We start from the raw sequence: 20,088 nt of genomic DNA, 5'->3' as shown, positions 1-20,088 counted from the left end.
GTACCGTAATGGGTATGTACTGATATGCCTACAAGGCCTGATCCACTCCGGTATCTCTAAAAACATTTAGGTACCGCAATGGGTACCTACTGATATGCCTACAAGGCCTGATCCAGTCTAGTATCTCTAAAAATGTGTAAGTACCAAAATGGGTACCTACTGATATGCCTACAAGGCCTGATCCAGTCCGGTATCTCTAAAAATGTGTAAGTACCGTAATGGGTATCTACTGATATGCCTACAAGGCCTGATCCAGTCCGGTATCTCTAAAAATGTGTAAGTATGTAAGTACCGCAATGGGTACCTACTGATATGCCTACAAGGCCTGATCCAGTCCGGTATCTCTAAAAATGTGTAAGTACCGCAATGGGTACCTACTGATATGCCTACAAGGCCTGATCCAGTCTAGAACCTCTAAAAATGTTAACAGAAAAAAAGATCCAAAATTCTTTGACAGGGCATATCATAATGTAAAGCAGCAAAATAAGTAACCCACCACAGGCAATAATGAACAAAAAACGAAAAATTGTGGTTTAAGGGATAACAATAAATGCTTTATTAAGTGACATTTTCCACTTAATAAAGCATTTATTGTTATACCTTAAACCACAATTTTTCATTTTTTTGTTCATCTCTAAAAATGTGTAGGTACCGCAATGGGTACCTACTGATATGCCTACAAGGCCTGATCCAGTCTGGTATCTCTAAAAATATGTAGGTATCGCAATGGGCACCTACTGATATGCCTACTAGGCCTGATCCAGCCTAGTATGTCTAATCCGTGTGCTAAAAAATGTGGCAACATATAAAAAACTAAGGAAAAAAATAGACTGTTTTCAACTTACCAATTCTGCTGGATCCTTCTCCGATTTTTTGTATGTTGTCCACTGCTTTAATGAGACTTATCTTTTCTTGAGGGTCTGTCCATGCAACCTCCATATTAGGTGCCCATCCATACTGAAGGACGGCCACTTGTGTTGCCTCATGACCTTGAAAAAAAAGAGGTGGTATTTCGATAAGATATAGAGGGAAATGATAGATAGAGAGAGAGATAGATAAATACATTTTTATTCTTACCAATATGAGCCTTTTTAATAAAATTTTTCACGAATGTTTTCATATTCTCAAATTCTGATTCTTTGACATTCAACCCACTGTCCAGCATGAATATGACATCCATCTGTTTTATGCATGGTACTTGAAAGGGTAAAAAAACATCAAGACAACAAATTGTCAACATTTATTCATTATTAATATAGAATAGTCTAAATATAGCTAATCTGAATTCATTTTATCAATCACTTTACTGTGAAAAGGTATTACAAAAATTAGACAAAAAATGTCAAAAATGTAAAACATAGGCGGGCCAAGACCACCAAAGTAGAAGTTGCTTTTATTTGGTGTCTTCAAGGCAACTTAATCTATGTACTAAAATAAAAATAAAAAAATAATAATAAAAAATACATAAGATATGCCTACCTATGGGGATATGTGTTGGTTGATCAATTCTTGTGCAACAGCCCGTGAGTATCTCTTCTGTTATACTTGACAATTGGTCATAACTTTCGAAAACTTTTTGATGCCCAAAAATATCGAGCTCTCTTATGGGGGCTTTTGGGCCAACTGATATAGGAAATACATTTATGTTTTCCTCTTTTCTTATGACATCGGTAGGTGGATTTTCCTGTATCATATACACCAAGTGAGGACTTGGGTGACTACTTGGAATGTATTTCTTCGATGTGTGTTGACTGATATATCGAAGAGCTTCTCCGGTGTTGGTGGCATTTCCACCTCTATGTTCAATTTGTCTGATCTGTCTAATGATCTCCTGTTTCCGTAATCTCCCCGTGAAGGTGTATTCGACTGTGACAGTGAAAGAATACTGAATGATGGTGATATGTATGGTTTCTTCTCCGATATCCATTCTCTGAATCAAATCTTCAAGGAAGATCTTAATCTTCTCGATGCTCATAGAACCTTCAAACGCAATTGTAAGTTCCCTATCAGGTATTACGGGGACGTGACCTGGTGTAGTCATCATGGGGGTTTGTCTTGAAGGCTCTGCCGTGGTGGTGGTAATGTCTACCGGTGGCTCTGTTGGAATTTTAGAAGGTGCTATTGAACGTCGTGTTGGTTCCGGTACTAAGTCACATAAATAGTCAATTATTTCATCTTTGCGAGCCATCAAATCCTCCACGTTGGGCACAAGGAATGGTTTGTTCATTGGCGATTGCATTTTAATGAATTCAATATCACCCATGTCAACATAAGGCCCAATCCCGATTGGAATCAGAGTGATTTTACGCTTTTTTATTCCTCTTATAAATGACAAGCTCTTTGAACTTTTGGAGGCTGTTATTAATAAGATCATTCTTGGGGCGTTGTCCCTTTTAGCCAGATCAAAAACGTACGAATTTGTAAATTTAATCCCCTCAGCGGCAGAAGATGTTGGACTTCCCATATATTTCATATTTCTCACTTTGGCAACCATGTCGGAGAGTTTCCGTCTCTCATTAAGGCTGAATAATTTAGGCGTGTGTGTAGAATTGTACTGGACGACAGAGACTCGGATTCTTTTTTGGGAGATACGTATTTTTTCCATAATACTGACAATAAAATCCTTTACGGTTTCAAAACTTGTTTTTGGAAGTTTCGAGGAACCGTCAACCAGGAAGACCAAATCCATGGCTTTCTCACAGTTATATGTCCCAGGTGCCACTGTGCCCTCATATTCTTCCTCAAATGGTGTGGGTTCAGGGGTTGGTTCTCCAGGGGGAATTTCTGGTGATCTTGTAGGCGGTGATGTTGTATGTACTGTACAAGTGCTGCACTGTAATCTTTGTTCTTCACAATGACTTGAAAGAGAAAAGAAACCCATAAAATATTGTAATAAGTAGTCTTAAAGAGCATCTATCACTTTGGAGAACCCAACATGTTCTCAGATTCTACAGACAGTCCAAAAATATCAACGAGAACTATATAATGCTATATTTTCACTATGGTAGCAGTGCAGGGAAATTGATTGCTTCCTTCTGAGATCCCACAGTTGATCAGTGTGGGACATCCTGCCATCATCTTAGTGCTTGACCTTCTTAACAAACAGGTATTATCTACAGAGGAAAACAATTTGATGTATAGTATATATCGATTTTCCCAAAACATGTATGACGTTCTACCACTTGGTGTCACTAGATTCAACTAGTGGCAGGGAAGTCAAACAAGCCAGGGGTCAGGAGCCAGGAGGTCACATATGAAACACAGGGAGAAAGCAGAGCCGAGGTTGGGGTATGAGCCAGAGGTCAGAAACCAGGAAATCAAGTAAAATACACAGGGAGAAAGCAGAGTCGAGGTCATGGCATAAGCCAGAGGTCAGAAGCCAGAGGGGTAATGTCAGAGTCAGGGGAATGGGAGGAGAGAGGTAACCAAGAACCAGGTAGGTAGACAAGATCAGAGCAAGCACATACGAGAGCCAAGGCATTCATGCTCTTACTATGACTGGCGATGTTCTGGGTGAGGTTGCTCCCTAATGAAGCAAAGCAATCACCCAGAACGAGGGGCCTGAGAAGCCCCTCCTAATCCCAGCGTAGGATCCGAGGATGAGAAATAACCCATCCACCGGAGCATAATACAAAACAGAACATCGGCTCTACTGAATATCAGAGCACCGCGGATCAGAACCATGACAACATGATTTCAATACAGAGAAGGTTGAAACAGCCAATACTTTTTTTTTCATGAGAGATAGGCCACTGCCAGAAGAATCTGGTAGTGGTTTTCTCCTCTCTCCATTGAAAATACTTGAACATTCAGCAAACCCAAGAAATACAGTATCTTTCTCCTAGAGTTGGGCGGATCAATTCATAAGATTCCGGTGCATTGACCAGGTCAGTAGTCCCAGGGAGCTGGAGGACAAGAGGTTTGCAAATTTCTTACCTATCTGAATCCCCAAAGTGGCACTTGATTAACCGGGCTGGCATGATGTAATAGGTGCATCATGCCACAATGATGACATTGCACAAGCTCGGCTACTCAAAAGCCATGCCAACAATCCCGAAAGGATAGTCATGTGTCTCCCATCCAGAGGCCAGAAACTACTGACTTGGCTGATGGCCCAGAGTCTCACTAATCGATCGTCCCAACCTAACTTTTGTGCACCCAAGATGGAAATCAAAAGAACGTGGAGGTGCAGTTGTCGCGGGCGGGGAGGAGGGTGTCAGCACACCGCGCTCACCCCTTCTGCTCGGGTCCGGCAGTTGCTCCTGGTGGCTCGAGCTGCGGGCCGGATCCCGGGGTGTCTCGAGCGACACTCCTCGCCCGTGAGTGAAAGGGGGGTGTTTGTTGGGATTATAGTTCGTGACGCCACCCACGGTTGTGGTGATTGCACCACCGCTGCTTTGGATGGGGATCCCGGGGATGGTGATGGGAGCAGCCAGGTGTTGTGTTGCCCCTCCGTGGGTAGGGGTTGGTGATCCCGGGGCCCGGTGAAGAGATGTAAAGTGTAGGGCCTGAAGGGCGCAGGGACGCGGGGGCAGCGCTGTGCCTTGCGGCACTGTGGTACTCACTCAGCCTGAGACTTGGACACAGTTTGTACGGTAAACCAACGGCTGGTAGGACGGTCCCACGGACGGCTGCACCTGCACTCCCGGTAGGTGACGGTGATGTCTCTCCTCCTTGCACCTGTGTTGTCTGATGGTATCGGTGGATTCCCTCCGGTTACCCGCTCCCCGACTGCAATCTGGGCCGGAGGAGCTCTACACTTTGCCCGCAGGCGCTGGCCCTGGGGAAACTGGTGCCTTGGCGGTGGCGGTGTCTCCCCGGTAATGGTCGGGCTGTTGCCGTCAATCGGGACTTTGTTGCTGGGGGATCTGCGTCCCCTTCACTGACGGATTCGGCAAATTGGGCGACTCCTAGCCTTGCCGGGGTCCGAGAGGCCCCTGCCCTGGTGCTGACTGTCCTTCGGAACACTGCTCCAGACCACCGGGCACACAGCCAACGGGGTCCTTCCAGGAACTTCCGAACCGTCCCACTCCGGACAGTCACCGCCGTCGCTGACCTTGCTGTTCTAGCCCTACACACAGCTGGGCTCTCAGGCTCTGCGCAATCTCTGCGCTCTCTCCACTTCTTGCTTTCCTCCTTTTCCACTTTCCTTTCCTTCACTTTCACTTCTGGTTGTTTACTCTAGCCCCTGCCTGGGCTACTCCTCACTCCTTCCACTTCCTCCTCCCTGACAGTTCTGCACTCTCCCCCTGCCCGGGGCTATCTGCCTGGTAACTTCCTGCCTCCAGAGTTGTGAGCTCCTTGGTGGGCGGAGCCAACCGCCTGGCCCACCCCGTGGTGTGCATCAACAGACTCTTGGAGGGAGGCAACAAGGGTTTCTGGTTAGCAGATGTGCCTACCTGGAGTGTGGGGTGTAGTGGTGTTGTTATCTGTGTCCCCTGGCTTGCCCAGGGCGACACACAGTATTAGCCTATATTTTTCTTCTCACTCTGTATCACAGATTTATACATAAACCTATGCTACCTGCTTGGGCCCTAAACAGGTCTGACTGCCAGAGTGATCAACAGATCACCATGGATCTGGCTTCTGGCACCTCCATCACTTTCTCTACAATGGAATAACTATCTGTATCTGTGACTACCATATGAATAGGGGTTATTTTAATATAAACATTTAAAGTCCTTTTTTTGGGGGGAGGAAGGGTTCATTTTTAAAGGGAATCTGTGAGCATGTTTTTGCTATGTAAGTTGAAGACAGTATGCTGAAAGGGTTAAGAAATAGATTTCAGAGATGCTTTTCTTGTCAAGGCTCTATCTGTTGTTGTCAAACGGTGATTGGCTATAAACTCGCCGAGTGTCATGGCAGCAGCAGACGCTTTTCAAGCAACAGACTCTGATACTCTGCACTGTGGTTTCTCTGGTGCTTCTGAGTTGCACAGGCAGGCTCGGGTATCGATCAGCTGTGTGCTCATTTGTGATCAGGCTAGCAGGAGTTACTTTGTGCTGGCCTGCTGCTTATCTCTGGGATCACATGTTGTGGGAAAACCTATCACAGCTACTCCTTGCCTTTTTAACATGGTGGAATCTGTCTTCCCATGCCGACTATAGCTTTTGCTACAATGGTCTGTGTGCTGTTGTGTCCCAGTCCTGCTGGTGATTGTAGTGCTTTGTGCGTGGCGTTGTTGTGGTTCTCTCTTGTCCCTGCTCTTATTTTCCTCCTTATCACTTGTTGTCTAATGCCGCTGTATGAGCATGCTGTTTGATTGTGTTTTGGTTTCCCCTGTTTGTCCTTATATGTGGGTTCTACCACTCCTGTGCCGCCCCCCCCTGGGGTGAGGGAGAGGAGGTATGAGATCAGGGATGGCCAGGAGCAGGGCTAGGAAGGTGGCCCAGACATCGTCACCATCAGGCGTATGTCTGGGATCAAGAACAGCTTGGGGTCCCCTAGGCAATTTGGATGCCCTGCTCCCTGGTTATCCCATCACATCCCTTGATATTTACTTGCCATGTTTGTTTAAGCAGCAGGACTTATCATTGCTCAAGCTATAATGTCATGTGCATGGCAGTCCGGCATGCCCCCTCCCCTGATTGACAGCTTAATGTCAATATACAATCTCTTTAGAGAGCTCTCTCAGCTCTGCTACATGGCTAAATCTAAACATTCTGATTGTGTCAGACCGGCTGCAGCCAGTACATTTGGTAAAAGTTGATTTTCATGAGCCTGTCTAACAAATTTGGATAAGCAAAGTTGTAGAGGAAAAAAATAAAATAAGACTTAAAGTGGCTCTGACAGCAAATTTCTGCAATGTAACCTGAAGACAGTATGCTGCAAGTGTTAAAACAGATATTTCAGCTTAAGCCTCTTATCTTTATTATTAGTGGGTCTCAGCAGCCTGTGAGTTATAGTCTGACTCCTCCCCCTGTGTAATTAGCAGCTTCTGTCTATGGAAATGTGTACTGAAAGCCTGGTGTGGGCAGAGACAGCTCTCAGAGCTCAAATCTAAAATATTTCACCCCTAATCTAAGTAATACATCATTGGCTTCAGGATCCCTTTGCCGACATCATGCTGCTCTCAGATGAGGTAGTAAAAACCTGCTGACAGTTTCCCTTTAAAAGGTATATTTTTGGTAAGACACAATGTCATATAGATTGATGGTAACTACAATAAGCCAAATGATAATAGTGATAATACCATTCCTGGCAAAGTGCAGGGTCATCTTGGTTCAACAATATGTGTTTTCCATGCGGGATGCGGCGTCCTTCGACCACACACACAGGGCAGTCTTGCACGTCAATACATGATCCCGTCTCCTCATTCAAGATTTTACCTAAGTGACACAATAACAATCGTAAGGGTTTTGGTATAACCTTCCCCATAAATTCAAGCGATGCTCCTTCAGACATATATACGGCCAGGAAATATCTCTTATAATTGGGCCGAATCTACATTATTCTCACAGTTACTCAATTTACAATGTAAAAATTTATAAAAAAAAAAAAAAGTGTAAAAAAATGAAGAAAAAACTTAGATAACTACTAAAAGCATTCCTTTTCCAGCCTGTAAAAAAATTATTTGCACATTCTTATAAATGTTGGAATTTGTTTTCTGAAGTCCCGGCCAACAATATTTATCCATTCTATAAAAAAAAACAAAAAAAAACATCTGCTCGGCTGTAACAAATTATTTCATATTCCTTGAATTCTTGCTGATAGCAGAACAGCTACAAAACAAGAAGTTTCCATAATGCTTGAGGCTGCGTGTAATTATTATTATTATTTTTATTTATTTATTTTTTTTGCTGCCGTATGATTATTAACATTTTAGTCAAAACGTACAACAAAATGTTTTCATTACACTAAAAAAAATATTCAAAGGGTGTTAATACTTTTGCAAATACTTTAATATTAATATTTAATACTTTTAGATTTAATTTACCAGTATATTTAATTATAATTTATACTATCTGTAGTACCCGGCGTTGCCCGGGATAGTAACTATCTCTCTATTTCTCTCCCAGTCTCTGTCTGTATCAGTCTCTCTGTCTGTCTCTCTCTCTCTCTCTGTCTGTCAGTCTCTTTCCCCGTCTGTCTCGTTCCAGTTCTGTCTCGTTCCAGTTCTGCCTCGTTCCAGGTCTGTCTCTTTCCCCATCTGTGTCTTTCCCCGTCTGTCTCGTTCCAAATCTGTCTCGTTCCAAATCTGTCTCGTTCCAGATCTGTCTCTTTCCCCGTCTGTCTCTTTCCCCATCTGTCTCTTTCCCCATCTGTCTCTTTCCCCATCTGTCTCTTTCCCCATCTGTCTCTTTCCCCGTCTGTCTCTTTCCCCGTCTGTCTCTTTCCCCGTCTGTCTCGTTCCAGGTCTGTCTCGTTCCAGGTCTGTCTCGTTCCAGGGCTTTCTCGTTCCAGGTCTGTCTCGTTCCCGGTCTGTCTCTTTCCCGGTCTGTCTCTTTACCGGTCTGTCTCTTTACCGGTCTCTTTCCCGGTCTGTCTCGTTCCAGGTCTGTCTCGTTCCAGGTCTGTCTCGTTCCAGGTCTGTCTCATTCCAGGTCTGTCTCTTTCCCTGTCTCTTTACTTGTCTCTGTCTCTTTCATTGTCTCTGTCTCTTTCCCCGTCTGTCTCTTTCCCCATCTGTCTCTTTCCCCATCTGTCTCTTTCTCCGTCTGTCTCTTCCCCCGTCTGTCTCTTTCCCCGTCTCTCTCTTTCCCCATCTCTTTCCCCGTTTGTCTCTTTCCTCGTCTGTCTCTTTCCCCGTCTGTCTCTTTCCCCATCTGTCTCTGTCTCTTTCCCTAGCTGTTTACTTGTCTTTGTCTCTTTCCTCGTCTGTCTCTGTCTCTTTCCCTATAAGTTTACTTGTCTCTTTCCCTGTCTGTCTCTTTCCCTGTCTGTCTGCGTCTGTCTGCCTCTGTATGTCTCTTTTACAGTCTCTATCTCTCTTTCCCTGTCTGTCTGTCTCTGTCTGTCTCTTTCTGTCTCTCTCTATCCGTCTCTCCACCTCACACATAAGCTTCTTATACTAACAATTTATTTTATTCCTATAACAACCAATTACAGCTCCTATTAATAACCTGTAGCTCGCAGCTCCATTGACTTTAATGGAGGCAGGATTTTTGGAGAGTAACTGTAAAGCGCAGGGTTAAATTTTCTCAGCAAAACATAGTCTACAGTATGACGTTCCCTGAATCACATGAGGCGCCTGTGCAAAATTTCGTGATTGTAAATGTGACGGTGCGGATTCCTTTAACGGACATACACACACATACATACACTCAGCTTTATATATTAGATTTAATTTATATTTAATTTAATTTTAATTTATATTTAATATTTAATACATTTTCTCTTATGTTTATTGCTGCAAAGTAGTGAAAATAGCAACTAAAGCAAATTATAAATTTGTCGTTTCGTCTCTGCCGAATCTATGCAAATCTATGGGCGCGATTCATCTTTTTTTCCATCAGTGGTATTTGCTGAGGGGTTTTGTGCCAAATTCTTTAAAAGGGAACATGTAGTGCATAAATTTGGTGCAAATTCAAAACTGTTTTTTTTATTTTTGTCTTTAGCTGTTTTTTGTACCCTTTTTGAGCACAAATAAGTCACAAATCCTTCATAGCCTAGGGTCCCCTAGCGTAAGTGACAGTAGAGGAGCCCCTGTCCCTCTCTATCCTGCAGTCACATCATGACGACGAGGTTCCTACTTCATGTGTGATTGTGGCTAATCCTTCGCCAAAGTGTTCTTGTAATATTTTAAAGGCATCAATAGAGAACTTACCGGGGGGACAGTGGGCATGGCAGCCTTCCACACATTTAAGGGGGCAATTTGTGTGTTCGGGATGTTGACAGGTCACTGGACAAGCCGGTGCGCAACTGTTGTACCTCCATTCACACACATAGTCCAGCTCCTTCACATTCTTCTCTTCACAACTCTGTGCTATAGTCAAAAAATGCAAACAAAAATTAGCAAATAAGAGGCATCAGATATCTACAGGGATTCCTGAATAAATATCATATGAACTTATGTATTGGGACTCATGTCTTAATCATTGAATTCAGGTTTTTGACTCCTTCCCATTGCCCCGTAGTGTATAACATCTGGCTCTCTGCCTTTACTAACCAACGTCTGACAGAATGACTGGTGGTAAAGGCCTTACTGATACTAGTAAGATCCAAGCATAATGCCTAGTGTCATATGGAGAAGACTATGGAGGTGACGTGTTCTATGCAGTCACAGATCACACTTCTCTATACTAGTCTGATGGACAAGTCTTGGTTTGGTGAAGGCCAGAAGAAAGTTACCCGGGTGACTGCATTGTGCCCGCTGTACAGTTTGGTGGAGGTGGGATAATGTTAAAGACTTGTTTTTCCAGGGTTGGCCTTAGCCCTTAGTTCCAGTGAGAGGAAATCTTAATTCTTCAGTACAAGACATGTAAATAATTATAGCTTCCTTCTTGGTGGGAACAGTTTGAGGAAGGACCTTTTCTGTTCCAAGACTTTGTCCAGTCTGGAAGGTCCATAATGACATTGACGGGGTCCTTTGGTGATGGAACACAACCGGCCGTACAAAGGATGTACTTCAACTCTTCGGCAAAAATTCGAACAGACTCCTCCAAAACCTTATAGAAACCCTTCTCAGAAGGGCGGTAGCCGTTATATCTGCAGAGGGGCTGACTCCATAATATGGATGTAGGATGGTGGGTCAGAGGAGCTCCTTTAGGTGGAATGTGGAGGGGGCACATACCATATTTTTCATTTTAGAACTTAGAGAGAAATAAAAGAAAACGAAAGGGGGTCCGTCTTATCTTACAATCCGGTGGTGTCTTACCGGGGGGGTGCTTTAGCGGTGGTGGAGCGGGATCACAGGAGGCAGGGGCGGTGGTGGGGCAGGGCAGTGCAGCGGGTGACCCAGATGCTCTGTCGATGGTGTGGGTGTCGCGGGCAGAGGAGGGGACGCCGCGCTCTCCCACCGCCCGGGTGCGGCCGCTGCTGCTGCTGCGGCTGCCGCTGCTCGGTGGTGGCTCGAGCGGTGGGCCGGATCCCGGGGACTCGAGCGGCGCTCCTCGCCCGTGAGTGAAAAGGGGGTTGATTGTGGGGATTTATTGTCCGTGACGCCACCCACGGTTGTGGTGATTTTGGTGACACCACCGCTGCTCTGTACGGGGATCCCGGGAGCGATGACAGGGAGCAGCTTTGTTGTTAATTCCTCCCTCCGTGGGTAGGGGGTTGGTTGTCCCGGGGCCCGGTGATGGGGTAAGGGTGAATGGCAGGCGGGTTACGGGGCCTGGAGAGGTGCAGGGTCGCAGGGGCAGCGCTGTGCCGCACGGCACGGTGGTACTCACTCAGCCCAATGATGAAGACACAGTTCTCGGTAAAACACTTGGCTGGATGGACGGGTCCCACAGACGGCTGCAGTGTTGTTACTCCCGGCAGGTTGATGGTGACTGCCTTTCCCTGCACCTGTGTACGGTTGTTGGTTCCGATGGGTCCCCACCGGTAACCCGCTCCCCAGCTTGGATGTGGGCTGGAGGAGCCCCCTTCTTGCCCGCAGGCTCTGGCCCTGAGAAACGGTTGCCTTGGCGGTGGCGGTGTTTCCCTATTCTGGTTGGACTTTTGCCTTCTGTCGGGACTTAGCTGTTTGGAAACCCAGGAGGTCCCCTTCACTAACGGATTCGGCAAATTAACGGCGACTCCTAGCCTTGCCTAGTCAGTTGCTCCTTTACCACACTTTACTCCTTCCTCTTGCACTTCCCTAGCTTAACTGCCTGAGCTAAACTAACTCTTTTCCCGCCTCCAGGACTGTGAACTCCTCGGTAGGCGGGACCAACTGCTTGGCCCACCCCCTGGTGTGATCATCAGCCCCTGGAGGAAGGCAACAAGGGTTTTTGTCTGACTTCGGTGTGCCTGCTGGGAGTGTGGGGTGTGTAGGGTGTTGTGCTCTGTGGCCTCTTGCTTGTGCAGGGCGCCACATTCCCCCTTAGTTAAATGCAGACCGTCCGCGGGCTGCCCGTCCATCACCGGTTTTATTTTCACCAACTGAAAAATAGTAAAACGGTTAACGGTAAACATATTTACAAGTATAATAACATCTTCCCACATCGGGAGGTACTCTTACTTAAACGTTGCGTAACGGTTACGGCTTCCGCTCTCTCCCACCCAAGCAACCTGGCCCTGATGCTGACCCTAAGCAAATAGGCAGCACCCCTTGACCCCAGTCCTGCACAAGTTGCCCGAGCGGGTTCTGTCTTTTTCAGGGGACCCACGACCATGGGGAACCCCTGAAACCCCCAGAGGATTGCCACCGGTTCCGGTGGTGGCTGGGCCCCAGCCTGCTCCACTGCGGGCCCTTCCCCCAATCTGCCTCTCCGGAGGCGGCAACGGTAGAAGGCCATAACAACAATTATTTACATGCCACTAACGTTTGTGGTTGCCCTGCAAGTTCTCGGGCCTGTTCATAAAGAGTCCTTTATGCAACTTTTGGAATGGTCCCCACGGGGACAACGGTGTCGGTAACAACCGGTTTCAATCAGGGCTTCAAATCAGGTGACTTCATCGGTTAATCATTTCTTATAATTTTTGCAAAAACTTTTAAACTTTACAACAGTAGTGGTCCCAACGGGGACGGTGACAACGGTATTCCGCTGCCCTTACTCCGAGTCCTCGGCATCACTGGGGGGAGGGAGCGCGGTGCACACACGGGCCTCCTGGCTGCCCCTCAACTTCGTATCCAGGGCGAACCACCCCCTCTCCCCGCAGTGCCGGGTGTACTGTACCAGGTCCCCTGGCATCAAGTTGCGGCCTGGGTGCTCTTCTGGCAGGTGAGCATTAACATCCCGCCGGGCTATAAAAACTTCGGCCTCCAGGCCTGGTTCATAAATGAATCCATAGCCCCGGCGGACATCAAACCGCCTCACCTGCTCCTCATACAGCGGGCCCCGGACACAGAAGGTTGCCTGGCGGAGGCTCTCTTTCTCCTGGATCGCACGGGCCACCAACTCCGCCTTCTTCCTCTCCCTTTCCTCGATTTCTAGGCCCAACGGTACCGGCTCCCTATCCCAGTATGGAGCTGCTGCGAGCTCCGGCGCACGGGTCGGGCCCCGCGAGACCTTTTGGACACTGCCCACTGCTGGTGATCTGGGCAGAAGGTCCCGCGGTGACTTGGCCTTGGACGCTGCCTTGCAGCGACAACCCGGTGCAACCTCAGCCGAGGTGTGGGGGATGGGCACAGGGGCTTTCCGCTGCTGGGCCTTTTTCACGGAGCGGTCTATCGGCTCCGGCTCGGGGGACCTCTCGGGGGATGCCTCCGGTTCAGGCTTCGGGGATTTCCATGGTAGCACCTCCGGTCGGCTATGGGCTCTGGCTACAGGTCGGCCCGCCTGGGCGGGCATGCGGGGTATCGCTACCGGTGGCAGTGGTAGCGGGCCTAGTGACGGGGTCACGGCAGTCAGGGTGGGTGGCGAGGGAGGCAGCAGGGCGAGGGGGTTTAGACCGGGTTCCGCAACCACGATGACCGACCCACTAGGGGTATCGGGGCGTGGGTCACTCACCCTCCCTTCCGCAACTTCCTCCTCGCGTCTCCGCACGGTCGCTATGACCTCCGTCATGTCGGTCTCCCACTCCTCCAAGAGGAGCTGCATCTTGACCTGCAGCCTCTGATAGAGCTGTGCGGTCCGGATCTCCACCCACGCCGCTGTTCCAGGCGCGGGGGCTACGGTGCTTCGGGACGGCATGTACATCTTGCTGGCGGCCTCTCCCAGGAACAAGATGGACGCAGGGTCCTGGCATCCCTGCTTTTTTAGCCGTGCTCACATGCGTCCAGCAGCCATTTCGTCCCCCTTAGTTTCTTTCCGGCTCCTCCTCTATCGGGGCGGGGTTTTGACCTTCGCGCCTCAACTACTCGAGGAGACGCTCGAGCGGGAATTCTTCGCGCCAAAGATGGCGGCTTCTGCAAATTTTCAGCCGGACACCTCCGGCTATAACAAGGCGCACCTCTACCCAACGGCAGAGCGGTAGGATCCTGTTCATGACGCCAAGTTGTCGCGGGCAGAGGAGGGGACGCCGCGCTCTCCCACCGCCCCAGTCCGGCCGCTGCTGCGGCTGCAGCTGCTCGGTGGTGGCTCGAGCGGTGGGCCGGATCCCGGGGACTCGAGCGGCGCTCCTCGCCCGTGAGTGAAAAGGGGGTTGATTGTGGGGATTTATTGTCCGTGACGCCACCCACGGTTGTGGTGATTTTGGTGACACCACCGCTGCTCTGTACGGGGATCCCGGGAGCGATGACAGGGAGCAGCTTTGTTGTTAATTCCTACCTCCGTGGGTAGGGGGTTGGTTGTCCCGGGGCCCGGTGATGGGGTAAGGGTGAATGGCAGGCGGATTACGGGACCTGGAGAGGTGCAGGGTCGCAAGGGCAGCGCTGTGCCGCACGGCACGGTGGTACTCACTCAGCCCAATGATGAGGACACAGTTCTCGGTAAAACTCAGCTGGATGGACGGTTCCCACAGACGGCTGCGGTGTTGTTACTCCCGGCAGGTTGTTAGTGACTGCCTTTCCCTGCACCTGTGTACGGTTGTTGGTTCCGATGGGTCCCCACCGGTAACCCGCTCCCCAGCTTGGATGTGGGCTGGAGGAGCCCCCTTCTTTCCCGCAGGCTCTGGCCCTGAGAAATGGTTGCCTTGGCGGTGGCGGTGTTTCCCTATTCTGGTTGGACTGTTGCCTTCTGTCGGGACTTAGCTGTTTGGAAACCCAGGAGGTCCCCTTCACTAACGGATTCGGCAAATTAACGGCGACTCCTAGCCTTGCCGGGGTCCACAAGCCCCTGCCAGATGGTGCTGGCTTCTCTTCGTGTACCGGTCCGGTACCGCCGGGCTACCGTCCGTCCACGGTCCTCACGGTAACTCCGATAGGCCACTCCTGCAGACGGTCACCACCGTCTGCCAACCTTGCTGTCTCGCCCGGGCCACACACCCGGACGCTGTCAGTCAGTTGCTCCTTTACCACACTTTACTCCTTCCTCTTGCACTTCCCTAGCTTAACTGCCTGAGCTAAACTAACTCTTTTCCCGCCTCCAGGACTGTGAGCTCCTCGGTGGGCGGGACCAACCGCCTGGCCCACCCCCTGGTGTGATCATCAGCCCCTGGAGGAAGGCAACAAGGGTTTTTGTCTGACTTCGGTGTGCCTGCTGGGAGTGTGGGGTGTGTAGGGTGTTGTGCTCTGTGGCCCCTGGCTTGTCCAGGGCGCCACATGGGCTTCAAAGAAATGGCGTCCAGAGTCAGCGCATGCGCAGATTGAGCTATTGGTTCAATGACAAGCCAAGTTCTCATCTGCGCACGGGCCATTTTCCTTAAGTCCACTGCTGGGAGATCAATGGGCTGGAGGTGGCGCGTGCGCAGATGAGATCTTGAGCTGAGAGGTCCAGCTGTGGATGCGCCGACTTCAGGTGCAATTATTTGAAGCCCACACTGCCAACAGAGCATCTGGAACACCCGCCGCACCGCCAGCCCAGCCCCCGCAGCCAGCCCAGTGCCTGCAGCCAACACAGTGCCTATACTCCATCTCCCGGTAAGCTACTGTACATTCGGATTATAAGACGCACCCCTCATTTTCCTCCCAAATTTTTTACATTTACTTACGACAAAAGTGAGATGACCTCCATTGTATGTGAACTCCTTCCTGAGCGCAAGCATGAGTATAGGCGGCTACAGAGTCACAGAAGCAGGCACAGTCCCCGATGGATTCACAGATGCAGGTGTCATGAGTGCAGATATCATGGTAGTGCACGGGGTCCACCTATTGTGAAAAAAAAATTATGAAACTAAAGCTTCCGGAGATATAGGGTCCAATGTGTAAATGAGACTTCAGCAGTTGCTATAACTTTCCCAACCAGTAAAAAAAAAAATCCACTTACCACTTTATGGCAATCTTTAAAGATGTCATCCCATAAAATGTCGCAGGCATTTTCCACCGCAGCTTGTTTCAGGGCATTGCCTTGACAAAGCGGCATGTTAGCGATGGTCGCTATCTAAAAAAAAGAGAGAAATGTCAATACCTTGTTATATGACACTGTAATATAAGGATATACTGTACCTGGATTAAAAGGAGTGGCGTAGGAAGAAAGAGCTTGAGGTCTTATTTTAACCCTGTACTGTGTAATGTCCTTATAAGGATTTAAAGGCATAACAGAGCTGGAGTGACAAAGGCTTCAGATCTACTACAGCTATTTGCTAATTTCTCAGGAATGGAGGAACAGACCGGCCATGTAAAGGTATCGCTGGACTTGTCTTTGAAAGAGCTAAATGCGAACATGAATAGTTTGGGGTGTGAAATCCTGCTGACAGATTCCCTTTAACACCTATCCTTCTTTAAAGAGTCATTCCTTTTACATTTCTCCGTCAAAGAGGCCATATGGATATGAAGGGTTATTTTTTGTAGACTAAATTACATAATAGTTTTGAAGGAAACCATTCCCTTTTCCATATAATGGAAAAGAAAGTGGGAAAAAAAGATAAAGTAAGATAAAAAAAAAATCAATTCTGAATTTTTGTATTTATTTATTTATTTTTTTTTATTTTTTTAAAGACACCATTATTTGGGATAAAATGAACTGGTGATATGATTCTTCAGGTCATTACTGTTACGGCAATACTAAACTCGTGTAGGTTTTTTTTTTTTTACTTAAGTGGTGAAAAAAGTGGATTTTTTTAATAAAAAAAATTGGTTTGTGTCATCATTTTTTGAGACTGGAAACTATTTTTCTATCAAAGGAGTGGTATTGGGGCCAGGTTTTTATTACTATTTTGGGGTGCAGATGATATTTTGATCACTTTTTGTTGCATTTTTAGTGACCGATGTGACAGTCCAGTTTGTAGTTAGACTTTGCTGTGGTGGCAATTCATAGGCACCGTACAGTCTTGTAGCCATATGGCCAATTGACATGTAAAACACACTCAGGCAGGATTGTGCGGCTTAAATTCCACTTTCAATAATTGAAATTAGTAATGTGAAGCATCTCATAGACACCTCCCATTACTAATCTAGGGCTTAGTGGCAGCTGTGAGCTGCGATTTACCCCTTATTACCTTGATTGCCACCGCACCAGGGCAATCGGGAAGAGCCGGGTAAAGTGCTGGAATTGTTGCATCTAATGAGTGTGACAATTCTTGGAGGCTGCAGGCTGCTAGTTTTAGACTGAGGGGCCCAATAACCATGGCTCTCCCCATCCTAAGAATACCAGCCCACAGCTGTCAGGCTTTATCATGAAAGGGTATCAAAATTCGGGAGAACCGCAAGCCTGTGTTGTTAGTTATTTATTTAAATAATTTTAAAAAATTGCAAATATATCAGACAATTAATTAGATATAAAATTAATATAATTATTTACAAATTAATTTTCATAGAATTGGTTTATTTTATATAACATTTATTATATATAATAAATTATATATATATATATATATATATATATATATATATATATATATATATATATATATATATATAAAAATAACAATATATTATTTATATATATTATTTATATATATATATATAAATAACAATATATTATTTCTTTAACAATATTAACGTATTATAAAATATATAACATAAAATCTAACATAATGAATATCTTTCATAAATGAAATAAAAAGTCTGGTAAAAATGTTAATATGCGTTCTTTACACTCACAATTGCAACATCAGCACAAAAAGGCTTCACTTTCCAAGAATTTCCAAAGTTGCTTGGGTTATTTTCCACCTGATTATTGCTACTCATCAAATCGTTGTTTTCAATTCCATCAAAGTTTCCACATAAACCACAGACTTTGTTCTGGGAGACAAAAAAATGGAGGAAAAATACATATTTTTCGAAATTTCTTAATCTAATATAATGTATAGGTATATTCCAGTAAATGCTATTTTATGATTATTCTATTCAGAACTGGCATGCTTCATCATCCCACCATTAAATCTGACACTGAGTATATTTTTGTTCCTTTATTTATACATTTACATATATTTAAGGAAAATTACAAAACCTAGATATTTTTATATATATATATATAGTTTCTGCAAGGAAAGTCCGTGAAGGATATTCCTGGTGATATGTCGCAGACTTTGGGGATCAATGCCCTTCATATTCCACAGTTAAGATATGGGTTGCCAAATTTAAAACGGGCCACTTCAGCCCCAATGATGTGGAACGTCCTGGACGACCGAGAGTGGTTGTTGTACCGGAGATCGTCGATGCTGTGCACAACCTCATACTGGAGAATCCACGAATTTCAGCTAAAGCAATAGCAGACATCATGGGGATTTCCCGTGACCGTGTTTGTGTCATTATCCATGAAAATTTGGACATGATGAAGCAATCTGCAAAGTGGGTCCTCAAATGTTTGACAACAGATCAGAGAAGCATGCGAGAGAAAACTTCCTGGTCCATTTGTCAGCGTTTCCAGACTAATAAGAACTTCCTGGATCGACTGGTCACTATGGATGAGACCTGGATTTATTTGTATGACCCTGAAAACAAGGAGAAGTCTAAAAAGAGTGGAGGTACAGTGGTCCTCCTCGTTTACAGAAGTTCAGGGAGCAAAAATCATCCACTAAGGTGATGGCGTCTGTGTTCTGGGATAAGGAGGGTGTGCTGCTAGTGGACTACCTTCAAAAGAGTTGCACCATCAGTGCAATGTATTACATTAAACCTTTGGACCAATTGAAGGCAGCTCTGAACGCCAAAAGGCGCCAGAAGCTGTCCAAAGGAATCTTGTTCCTGCAAGACAATGCCTCCGCTCACACCGCACAAGCGACCACGGCAAAACTGGAAGAGCTGAGCTTCCAGCTGGTTGACCACCCACTTTATTCACCAGATCTAGCTCCCTCTCTAGGTCTCTCTCAAGGATATCAAATTTCACACCATTTCTGATGTCATGGCTGCTACGGATGCCTGGTTTGAGGCACAACCGAAATCCTTTTTTTAGCTAGGCTTACAGAACTTGGAATACTGATGTAAGAAGTGCGTTGTCATAAGTGGAGAGTATGTGGAAGAAATGCAACGTTACATCAACTTATCTCGTTTTTTTCTGGGTAAAGCCAAAGACCTATCAGCAGCCCCTCGTATATACAATATATATATATATATATATATATATATATATATATATATATATATATATATATATATGTATATATATATGTGTATATATATATATATATATATATATATATATAAATTAATTTTATTAAATTATCAACTTTCGTCCGGAATTGTTCTATTTTTAAAGGGTTATTCTCAACTTCATAGTGTTTGTAAATAGAAGCAATATTGCAATTTACTGCAATTATTTTTTTTTTAATTAAGGCTATGTTCACATGCAGCATTTTTGCAGCTTTTTATTATACAAATTTAAACCACCACTTTAGCAGGGTTTTTTTGTTGTTTTTTTTTTTAATTTTTTAATTTTTTTTTTTCTTCTTTTCTATCACCGTCACTCCAGTCTCTGGTGATTCGTGATCTGTCGCGGCAGCTCCAGTGTTTCACTTGAGCGGCTTGAGGTCACAACTCAATAAAAGTCTATAAGAGCCTTGTTAAGGCCTCGTTCTTGATCTCATATGCTTGTATTGAGCGGTGGCTTAACTTCTGACTTTCAACCAGTCAGAAGATACGAGCACAAGATGGTGACACTGAAAAAAAGTGGAACGCTGGAGGATAAGTATCCGACCGAGGACAGGGGACTTAAGGGCCATTTACAGGCTGCGACCGCTAACGATATATAGTCGGGGTCACGGTGTTTGTGACGCACATCCGGCGTCGTTAGCGATGTCGCAGCATCTAACACCTATGAGTGACCTTAAACGATCGCAAAAGAGGCAAAAATCGTTCGTCTGTGAGACATCGTTCATTTACCATAAATCGTTGTCTGGTCAGTAGCGAGGTTGTTTCTCGTTCCTGCGGTCGCACACATCGCTGTGTGTGACACCGCAGGAATGAGGAACAACCTCGTACCTGCGGCCACGCGCAATGAGGAAGGAAGAAGATTGGCGGGATGTTCGTTCCGCTCATCTCCGCCCCTCCGCTTCTATTGGACAGGCTGCCGCGTGATGTTGCTGTGA

The 20,088-nt window shown here is 46.2% G+C and overlaps 1 protein-coding gene across 1 annotated transcript in view; it reads right to left on the bottom strand.

Annotated features, from left to right (window-relative positions):
- VWF (von Willebrand factor) overlaps positions 1-20,088 on the bottom strand; it is a 236,274-nt gene that overhangs the window by 95,360 nt on the left and 120,826 nt on the right. Inside the window, exons 23-30 of the mRNA XM_075344246.1 lie at positions 17,666-17,806; positions 15,891-16,004; positions 15,616-15,772; positions 9,767-9,925; positions 7,193-7,328; positions 1,480-2,858; positions 1,078-1,197; positions 846-989 (exon numbers count right to left, since the gene is read on the bottom strand). Coding sequence (XP_075200361.1) covers positions 846-989; positions 1,078-1,197; positions 1,480-2,858; positions 7,193-7,328; positions 9,767-9,925; positions 15,616-15,772; positions 15,891-16,004; positions 17,666-17,806 — 2,350 coding nt within the window. The remainder of the gene's footprint in view (positions 1-845; positions 990-1,077; positions 1,198-1,479; positions 2,859-7,192; positions 7,329-9,766; positions 9,926-15,615; positions 15,773-15,890; positions 16,005-17,665; positions 17,807-20,088) is intronic.

Source organism: Anomaloglossus baeobatrachus, chromosome 4, assembly GCF_048569485.1.
Source record: "Anomaloglossus baeobatrachus isolate aAnoBae1 chromosome 4, aAnoBae1.hap1, whole genome shotgun sequence".
Lineage (NCBI taxonomy): Eukaryota > Metazoa > Chordata > Amphibia > Anura > Aromobatidae > Anomaloglossus > Anomaloglossus baeobatrachus.
This window is presented reverse-complemented; position numbering and strand designations above follow the sequence as displayed.